Source organism: Danio rerio, chromosome 8 (assembly GCF_052040795.2).
Source record: "Danio rerio strain M-AB ecotype USA chromosome 8, GRCz13ab, whole genome shotgun sequence".
Lineage (NCBI taxonomy): Eukaryota > Metazoa > Chordata > Actinopteri > Cypriniformes > Danionidae > Danio > Danio rerio.
In genome coordinates this window covers 717501-728545 of record NC_141028.1, presented here as the reverse complement: position 1 = coordinate 728545, position 11045 = coordinate 717501, and the positions used below count along the sequence as shown (strand labels likewise).

The window sequence follows — 11045 nt, the reverse complement described above, 5'->3', positions numbered from 1 at the left end:
TTTTGTTATATTCATTTCTTTGTTTTGGCAACACTCCTGTATTTCGTTTGATTCGGTTATTTAAAATTACATTGTAATTTCCTTTATTCATTGTTTGACATGCTCTGTTTCATAAATACTTAATTCTTTTGTTTCACTTATCATCGGTTGTGTGTTCTCATTTACACCCAGCACCATTAGAGACTCACTGAATGTTACGCCTCATCCAATTTAATAACTTAAACACGTAAGAGCAGACTACAAATCTGCTGGTATATGGACTACAAGTTCCAGTCATGCAACACATACACACACCTGCTCCAAGTGTCCACAGATTACTCTCCCACAGCTGAAGCTGCTCATGGACTGATTACTGGACACAGCACACAAACACACAGAAGCAGCCGAGTCCTGTTGTGCTGTTTCTGAACGTTACATCACATTTTCCTTGCCCTCCGTGTTTGACCCTTGCTTTGTTTTGTTTGTTGTACCCTGTCTGCTGCTTGCCTTTTGGCCATGTTGTATGACCACAACTCTGGATTCACCTGTACACATCTGTTTGCCCCTGTGTTGACCGTGGCTTGCCTAACTGTTCTCCTAATGAACTCTGCATTTGGATCTGCACTCTGTTGTCAGCGTCCACTTCACATTTCAGAAGCCATGAAACATCTCAGCCATGAAGTGTGTGTGTGCGCGCTGTATAAATAGTCCTTGTAATCCATTTATAATCATCCTCTGGCTGTGTGTGTGTGTAATAAACCAAAAGTGGAACAGTTGTGTGTGTGTGTGCGAAGTGCATGTATGGAATTGTAGTCCAAAATGTGGCAGATTTGTAGTTCACCAGCAAACCGCGTGTTTTCCAGCAATCTGCAGCCGCTAGATCACTGGTGATCATAACAGCATACATGATTATTGCGTACGTGGGTTATTGAAAAAGTTGTTCGTTCATTTTTTCTTACATTTAGAATCAATTTTAGTACGAAAGTTTTGATGAATCATGATTTATTATTGAAAACGTCATAGTTCATGCATACATTTGTGCGCACGCATGGCTAGTGAATGAGACCTATTGTTTTGTATTAAAAAATATTCAAGATGAAGAGAGTTTTTCCTTAATACGAACTAAATAAGCAGTCAGTGCGGGAAATAAAATGTTATCTCAAACTGGAAACAAGATTTGTTCACTCCTCCATTGTCTGATAATTGTGCTTGTTTTAATAAGAAACTCTCTATATTTTGTGAAAATGTAACCCTGCCGGCCTTCCGCATGGGAGTCGGTCGCTCTACCAAGGAGGCTAAAGACCATAGCCTCTAGTGTCTGTCGCTAGAGCACCTTTAGAGGTCAGAGGAGTGAGGTTTACCTGCACAGCACTCACTAGCTGGCCTCTGTTACACTCACTCCCCTAAACCTCACTCCCGTCCGGGTCACGGCACCAATGTAGCCCCGCCGGTTCAACACCACCCAACCCGCTCCAAGCTGGTATCGAACCGGCAACCTTCCACATGGGAGTCGGGTGCTCTACCAAGGAGACTAGATTTTGACTTGTCCAGAAAATGCTCCTTGACTTCAGAATTAGTAATGTTTAGATTACAAACAAGACCAAACTGTCCTCCAGACACGTGTAAAGAGTGTGTGATCATCATAAAGCTCCGGATATAAAGATCTTCCACCAGTAAGAAAGTAAAGGTGTTTTATGAAACCCACGTTCATTCAGCGGTGATTCTCTACACGCTGCCGAGTCCACATATTAAATAACAATAATATTAATCATCATCGTAATAATTGTCAAAAGTGCCATTCAGCATGATATGGGAGAAATATAATATTCAGAATTTACATTTTGTACAAAGTAAAGTCATTTTTGGTGAAGCTACCCCTGTGAATCATGCCTAGTCTGAATAATACTGTGATTTACACCTGAAGAAGAACCAGCAGAGACTAAACACTCACTGATGATGACCCACTGCTCACCTCGCTCTCCAGTACAAACAGATATATGTTATCTCTAAAAATAATCTTTAATTGTGTATTTAGGGACATTTTGTCTTGCGCTGGTCTAAAATAAGCCTCGGGTGTGTGTGTGTGTGTGTTAGTTTGAGCTGAGAGTAACACACAGATAGTGTTCTCCAGCTCTCTGAAACTCACCCTTTCAGGATTTGATTCTACTTGTGGTGTTTTGGTGACTGTCGCTTTAAATGCAAATGAGATTGTGCTCTTTTTGAAAGAGGGCGGGGCTACAAATGCTAATGCATCAGCATGGTGGCAGATGTAAAACAGCAGTGCTGGTCAGGTGTGCTTCCGTGTGAGTCTGTCAGTCTATGTCGCTCCTGTCGCTGTTCATCACATCTGTAATCCTCTTAGTCTATGCTGACCATCTTCAGCAGCTCAAACACTCTAATGGCTAATGGACAGACGGCTGCTTCTCACTCAGGGCTGCTGTTTATGCTAATGAGATGGAGAGATGGGCACTAGTGGGCGGGGCTTTCCCCCTCTGATGACACGTACAAAGGGAGAATGTCAATCAAAGTGTTTCATTCAGCAAGTCTGATTAGAACAAACACAATTCACTCATGTTGAGCATTAGAGACTGCTGGAGATATCCACACACTGCTGACACACAACTGGGTTTAAACCTTGCATAAAGGTCATTTCTGCATAATAGGTGCCATTATAAGACATTTTTAACTGTCTCTACCTCCTAAATCCTACATGCATCTATATATGTCAATCTCAGGTAAATATATCTTGATTTAAGAGAGTTCAGATATTTTAATAAAGCTTCATAATCTGTTCATTTTACTTACATGATTTGAAATGATTCAAATACATCTAAAGCATGTTTACATACACATCTAAAACAATATTTCATCATTTATATGATGCTGATACGCTTTAATAAATCTGAGTGGTATCTCCTCTGTGTTAATAAACTAATGTCCACATGAAATCAAAACTAACCATATTGGTGTTGTTAGCTCACACTGCTAATTTAGTGCTGAAGAATTCATCTGTGCTTGTCATTAATAAAATAGTTTCCTCTTGTAATCTTTAAATCTGCAAATGCAGTGTTTGTTTTCAGTTAAATTCTCAGCTTAGGTCTGTCTGAGGTATGGGGTGGGGCTAACACACTTAACCACGCCCCTTCAAACAGAAATAGTGAGGAGGAGGAGTCTGTTAGCTTGTAACAACTCTCCCCAATCTCTTTTACCCAATCTTTCTGAAAGAAACGCCTACTTTACTTCATCCAATCAGCTTGCAGTAGAAAAAAACAAGCCACGCCCACTGCTTATCTAATATTCTGTTTCTCTGGGAACTGTGTCACAAGATGAAAAAAAAAACAACGATAGCAGCTTCCGGTTCATGTGGACTTTAAAAGAAAGCTGATTTATACTGGAGAGCGAGACCATCACGGAGCGAGTGTGAGTTTCTGCTGTGCTCATAAATAAATAATCTCCTGCATCTTAATCCCCGCCCCCGGCTCCGCCCCTCAGTGCTCAGTCTCTGCCTGGTTTGACTGCTGCGTGTGGCTGTCTGTGTGTGTTTGAGTGTTTCTTTGGTTTTGCTGAAGTGTCCGTGATGTTGACTCATGATCCTGCATCATCAGTGAATGTGTGTTTATTTCCTGATACTGCATCCTCAGTTAATCCACCTCGATTGACTCGCTGCTCTCGCTGATGGGTTTACACTCGTTGGGCATCCGCTGGTGTCGACTGAGCTGAGTTGCCTGAGTGAAGCTGCGCTCGCACCGCTCACACCTGCACACACACACAGAGAGAGAGAGAGAGAGAGAGAGAGAGAGAGATTATTATCTTTTTGGGTTCCTCCTCCTTGTTACAGCTCCACAATCCTTCATACACACACACACACACACACACACACAATCTTTTTCTGTCCATTTTCTGGTATTTAATTTGAATTTAACCTCTTATATTTCATTCATTTTCTTGTTGGCTTAGTCCCTTTATTAATCCGGGGTCGCCACAGCGGAATGAACCAACAACTTATCCAGCAAGTTTTTTACGCACCGGATGCCCTTCCAGCCGCAACCCATCTCTGAGAAACATCCACACACACAATCACACACACACTCATACACTACAGACAATTGAGCCCACCCAATTCACCTGTACTGCATGTCTTTGGACTGTGGGGGAAACCGGAGCACCCGGAGGAAACCCACACAAACGCAGGGAGAACATGCAAACTCCACACAGAAACACCAACTGAGCCGAGGCTCGAACCAGCGACCCAGCGACCTTCTTGCTGTGAGGCGAACGTGCTACCCACTGCGTCGCCAACCTCTTTTATATATATATATACACACTGTGAAACCCAATAAGTTAAGGTAACTCAAACCGTTTGAGGAAACCATTTAGGTTCAAAAACTAATCTATGTCAGTACTGTGAACTTACTCCATTTAAGTAATGAGATATTTAATAAACTCATTACCTTCAAAACTAGGTTCAAAACTCTTTTCAAATGAGTAGAATTAACTTCCAGTCAATTTTGAGTTACCTACACTCATTTTACCTGATAAAGTTGACTGTTGAGTTTTACAGTCTATATATGTGAAACCCAATAAGTTGAGGTAACTCAAACCATTTGAGAAAACCCATCACAAAAAAAAAACATTTAGGTTCAAAAACTAATCTGAGTGAGTACTGTTACCTTAATCCATTTGAGCACAGTAAAACCTGATAGATGAACTCAAACCAACTGAGTACTGTACAACCCAATAGGTTAAGGCAACTCAAACCGTTTAAGTTAAAAAACAAAAACTAATCTATATTTGTACTGTGAACTCACTCCATTTAAGTTATGAGTAGTGAGGTATTTACACTGTAAAAAGTGATTAGTCATTTAAAGCGAGTAAACCAACTGCCTTAAAAGCAACTAGATGACTTTACAATAATAATGTAAATAATAATAATAATTCTGTACATTTAGGCTGCTTTCACACCTAGACTTTAGTTTGGGAACCTGTCTTGTTTGCCCAGTTAGCGCGATTTGTTTGGCATATGTGAATCCAGCAATCCGTGCCAAAACAATCAGTCTGAGATCGCTTGAATGAGATGGTCTCGGCTCGATTGAAACAAACTCCGGAGAAGTGAGAAAGCAAACGATTTGAGCCTGGTTATATCAGTGTTTTATGGATATGTATAGGCATACGGCTATATGAAGAGACAATTATGAGAAGGGCAGGAGGTCATTCAACAGACATCCCAAGTCTCCTAGAAGTTTCGGGAGTCTCCGGCAAATGCACAGAGACTCCCGGATGCCCGCAAACGAGTGATAATCTCCCGGTAATTGCACGTCTCCCTCCTGGTCCTCAAATTTGTCGCGCACCCTTTTCACCCCTCTCCACCGCATCCCTCCTTCAGACACGTCGCGCGCACCCTGTCAATCACCACCAAACCACCACCATCCCCCTGACAGCTGAGCGGGACTCTGCAAAATAAACCCTGAAACTCTGAGCAATGTGAGGAGAGTTTACTCACACGTGACTTGTTTTAGCTATTTTGGTCCATTTAGAAAACTTTGCAGTGTGAAAGCGAACCTCTCCAAGAGCGGTAACAATTTTAATCCCTGTTTCAGAACAAGAGAATCGATTCACAGGTGTGAAAGCACCCTTATATAGCACTTTTCTGGCCACTCAAAGCGCTTTACACATAGGGGGAAATCTCCACATCCACCTCCAGTGTGCAGCATCCACCTGGATGACGCGACGGCAGCCATATTGCACCAGACCGCACACCACACACTAGCTGGTGGAGAGGAGACAGAGTGATGAAGCCAATCATGATATGGGGACGGAGAGGAGGCCATGATGGAGAGAGTGCAGAATTGGCCAGGATGCCGGGGTGAAACCCCTACTATTTTTCGAAGGACATCCTAGGATTTTTAATGAGCACAGAGAGTCAGGACCTCAGTTTAACGTCTCATCAGAAAGACGATGCTTAGAGCAGTATATAGTCCTCGTCACTATACTGGGGCATTAGGACCCAGACAGACTGCAGGTTGAGCGCCCCCTGCTGACCTCACTAACACCACTTGAAACAGCAACCCAGCTTTCCCATGTAGTCTCCCATTCAGGTACTGACCGGGCGCAGCCCTGCTTAGCTTCAGTGGGCGAGCATGTGAGAGTTGGCCAAACCCAGTGTAACTTGAAACTGTCAAGTTGACTGAATTTTTATAATTATGCTAATTGTACTCACTTTTCTAAATAAAAGTAAACACTTCTCCAATACACATTTATCATGTATATTTTTAAGCTTTTCTGGATCTATCACAATGACCGTAACTAAAATAAATCTGCTCTTCCAGACTCCAGTGTGTCCTCTAAATTCAATACAGGCTCTACGTTTAGATTTTATAGACTTTATGACGCACCAAATATGTAATATTGTGATAATTACAGTAATTATTTGAAAACAGGTGTGCAAAAAAAGTCTGACACTGTAAAAAGGGACAAGTTAACTTTAAAAAGGTGAGTACAATTAGCATAATCATGAAAATTAAGTTGACTAATTAAAATGGGTTTACTTACATTATTATTGTGAAGTCAACCTGTTGCTTTTCAGGCAATTGCTTTATTCGCTTTAAATGACTAATCACTTTTTACAGTGTAATTAACTCCTTACCTCCAACACTCAAAACTCTTTTCAAATGAGTAGAAATAACTTTCAGTCAATTTTGAGTTAACTACACTCATTTCATTCGATAAAGTTGACTGATGAGTTTTAGTGCGTGTGTGTATATATATATACATATATATTTAATGTCATACCTGTCAACCCTCCCGTTTTTCCCGGGATTCTCCCGTATTTTACTGTTCTATCCCGCTATCATCCCGTAAAGGTATTTACCGTATTTCTCCTATATTTTCGGTGTTTGAACAGTCGAGCCTCCCTATACGCAACCCATACTGCCAAACCACCAGGGGTCGCCCCTTGCTCTAAAATGTGAGTCTTCTGTGATTTTGCTTTGTTTAGGAATGAAAACACTTATAAATAAATATTAAAAATGGCGCGATTCCTTTTGATTACAGGTGCCGTCGCCCATCCTATACAATCCTCAAAACAGTCATATAGCGGTGCGTGACTGTCAGCTGACGCGCTCCATACTGAGAAACAGACGCTGCTTCCTAAACAGATTCTGTACTCGCCATTTAAAGCGGAGAGAAAGTCTGGCCTTTGGGTGCGTGTTTAAACAGACATACACACATAATTAATAATAATAACATCTAAGGATGTCGATCTTGATGGGTTTTTTTTTTCCCAAACACAACTAATTTCGTCTTAAATGAGCATAAAAAGTCAGGAAAGCAGTCGAATGCTTTCATTATAACGTTAGATGTGTGCATTTTTAAAGTGACAGCTGTTATTTAATGTAATAAAAAAAATCTTATTAAATAGGAGACTCATTCGTTGCTCTTTAATCAGAATGTGTAAGTTACAGTGGAGAAACGGCTAATGAGATTTGATAGTTTGATTCTGTTTCATTATAATAGCTATTAATTGTAATGAGCTGAACTGTTTGCTAATGTATTTGCTGCTGATGTATATATTTATTTTTCTTTTGTTAATAATAATTTTAAAACATTTTACTGACCATTTAACTGTTTATTTACAATGAAACAGCTGCAAATGAACATATTTAGTACTTTAGGGATTATTTTAAGAAGGGGGATGGGGGGAATCCCTTATTATGGTAGGCATATCCCTTATTTTCACATCACAATGTTGACAGGTATGATTTAATGTAGACATGGATTTTGTAATGCTTTACTCTAATGAGTATCTTTTTGCAAATTAATAAATAACTGTTGCTCAGCAATATCTATCAAAATTAAACCTGTCAACCCTCCTGTTTTTCCCGGGATTATCCTGTATTTTACAGTTCTATCCCGCTATCATCCCGTAAAGGTGTTTTCCTGTATTTCTCCCATATTTTCAGTCTTTCTCTGAAGAGCGGCAATAAAGAGCCGATCCTCTCTATAAGCAACCCATACCGCCGAGCCACCAGGAGACACCCCTTGCTCTTAAATGTGAGTCTGTGCTGTGCTTTAGTGTTATTTAGGCATGAAAACACTTTGAAATAATTATAAAAACGGCAGGATTCCCTTCCTTTTCGTTACAGGTATCGTCTCCCCTCCTGTGCAATCCTCAAACAGTCACATAGCGGTGCGTGACTGTCAGCTGACCCGCTCCGTAGTGATCAATATACACTGTTTCCCAAACGGATTCTGTACATGCCATTTGAAGCGGAGCAAAAGTCTGGGTTTTGGGTGAGTGTTTGAACACACATATGCACATAATTAATAATAATAATATCTAAAGATGTTGATCTTAGTGAGGTTTTTTTTAAACTAACTAATTTTGTTCTAAATGAGCATAAAGAGTTAGGAAAGCAGTCAAATGCCTTTATTACAACGTTAGATGTATGCATCTTTAAAGTGACACCCAAGGCCAGCGCATCCATAGAGGCCCTGATGACACCTGTTATTTAATGTAATCAAACGAAGAATCTAAATAAATAAGAGATTCATTCGCTTCTCTTTAAACCCTTCAGACCCTGCGTCCATTACAGTGGACATCACATGACAGCCCATTTTTCTGAAATTTGGAACATAATTCAGGTCTGAAAGGGTTAAACAGAATGTGTGAGTTATACAGTGAAGAAACGGCTAATGAGGTTTGATAACTTGAATCTATTTCTTTAAAATAGCTATTAATTTTAATAAGCTGAATTGTTCGCTAATGTATTTGCTGCTAATATATATATATATATTTATTTTTCTTTTGTAAAGAATAATAATAACACATATTACTGACCATTTAACTGCTTATTTACAGCGAAACACTTCCCGACGAATATATTTAGTGATTTGGGAATTTTTTTGGGGTTGGGGGGGGATAATTCCTCATTATGGTGGGCATATCCCTTATTATATCCCAATGTTCACAGATATGATCAAACCAAACCAGACCTTTCATATTCTTAAATGATGTCCTCCATCTGAATTTCAGTGATGTCATGTGAACAACCTATAGCGCATGTGATTAAACTGTAGGGGAAACTGGAGCACCCTTGAGGAAACCCACGCCAACATGGGGAGAACATGCAAACTCCACAGAGAAACACCAACTGATCCAGAAGAAACTCGAAACCAGCGACCTTGCTTGTGAGGCCACAGTGCCAACCACTGAGCCAGCGTGCTGCGGGTGTTAAACATCATCTGTGAAATACTTGAGAACGAGTGAAGAAGAGAGTTTCTGCGCTGAAGTGTGTGTCGTGTGAATGTAAATGTGTGTGTTTTTGCTGACGGAGGACTGAACTCTGTCAGGCTCGTCCGCTCGATCAGTAGAAGTGAGTTATTGATCCGCTATTGATCTCTCAGTGTTCTGATGATTGTGTTTGTGAAACGCTGATGACACTATTGTGTTTCTCTGATCGCTCATTAGATGCTTGATTTGTTGGCAGTGTTAAAACACACTTCTGGAGCTGCTCAGGTGTGTGTGTGTGTGTGTGTGTGTGTGTGTGTGTGTTCAGACTGTTAGAATGCATCGATGAGCGCCTTCAATTATTACACAAACATAATCACACACACACACACACACACACACGCACGCACTCTGAGCTGTGGATGAAGCAGAGTCTGACCACTGACAGTCTTAATAAAGTAAGGGAAAAAATTTATAATAATAAAATCTTTTAAAAAGTGTTTCTAACAATAAAACATTTAATCCAATTATTAATAATAAATTATTTCTAATAATTAAGCATAATTAAAACATTTACTATTATATTTACAATGATAAAACATTCATAATAATAATAAAACATTCATTCATTTTATATTCAGCTTAGTCCCTTTATCAATCAGGACTCGCCACAGCGGAATGAACCGCCAACTTATCCAGCACATGTTTTACGCAGCGGATGCCCTTCCAGCTGCAACCCATAACTGGGAAACACCAATACACACTCATTCACACACACACACACACACACACACACACACACTCATACACTACGGTCAATTTTTGCCTACCCGATTCCATTATACCACGTGATTGGACTGTGGGGGAAACCGAAGCACCCGGAGGAAACCCGCGGCAACACGGGGAGAACATGCAAACTCCACACAGAAACACCAACTGACCCAGCCGAGGCTTGAACCAGCGACCTTCTTGCTGTGAGGCGACAGCACTACCTACTGCGCCACTGCATTGCCCATAATAAAACATATACAATAATATTTATGATAGAAACATTTGTGTTTATGTGTGTGTGTGTATATATATATAATGTAAATAAATGAATGTGTGTGTGTGTGTGTGTGCATGCGTGTGTGTGTGTGTGTCCAGTGCGCTGTGATGCAGAAGTGAAGGGCGGGTACTCACTGTACTTACTTGAAAGGCTTCTCCCCGGTGTGTGTGCGGATGTGGTTGTTGAGTGTGGTGGCACCGGCGAAAGCACGGCCGCAGTATCCACATTTGAACGGCCGATCGCTGGAGTGTGTGACCACGTGATTCCGCAGCTCCGACGGCTGGGAGAACGACTGAGAGCAGTGACCACACTGATACGGCCTGAAACACACATATACACACACACACTGAGTGACCACACTGATACGGCCTGAAACACACATATACACACACACACTGAGTGACCACACTGATACGGCCTGAAACACACATATACACACACACACTGAGTGACCACACTGATACGGCCTGAAACACACATATACACACACACACTGAGTGACCACACTGATACGGCCTGAAACACACATATACACACACACACTGAGTGACCACACTGATACGGCCTGAAACACACAAACACACAGAGGGCCTTATCATACACTCTGCGCATTAAGGAGCAAGATGTACATGGCGCGATGTGTTGCTATTTTCAGACCAGCGCAACAGTAATTTTCTAGTTTTGCGTCGCATTTTTAAACAGTAAATTCTTTATAGACCAGCACACATCATTTGTTTTGTTTTTTTTTCAACAAAAAAATGATCACAGTTACAGCCAGCAGCCCACGAAAAG

The 11045-nt window shown here is 40.9% G+C and overlaps 1 protein-coding gene across 3 annotated transcripts in view; it reads right to left on the bottom strand.

Moving 5' to 3' along the window:
• The window catches only part of prdm6 (PR domain containing 6), a 68258-nt gene continuing 57213 nt past the window's right edge, over positions 1 to 11045 (bottom strand). For 2 of the 3 annotated variants that reach the window (XM_087264128.1, XM_087264129.1), the window contains exons 7-8: positions 10397 to 10573; positions 1 to 3735 (exon numbers count right to left, since the gene is read on the bottom strand). In XM_087264128.1, coding sequence (XP_087120254.1) covers positions 3621 to 3735; positions 10397 to 10573 — 292 coding nt within the window. In that variant the 3' untranslated portion in view covers positions 1 to 3620. Of the gene's footprint in view, positions 3736 to 10387; positions 10574 to 11045 lie in introns of all 3 variants that reach the window. The other variant, XM_087264130.1, reaches the window with a different exon arrangement.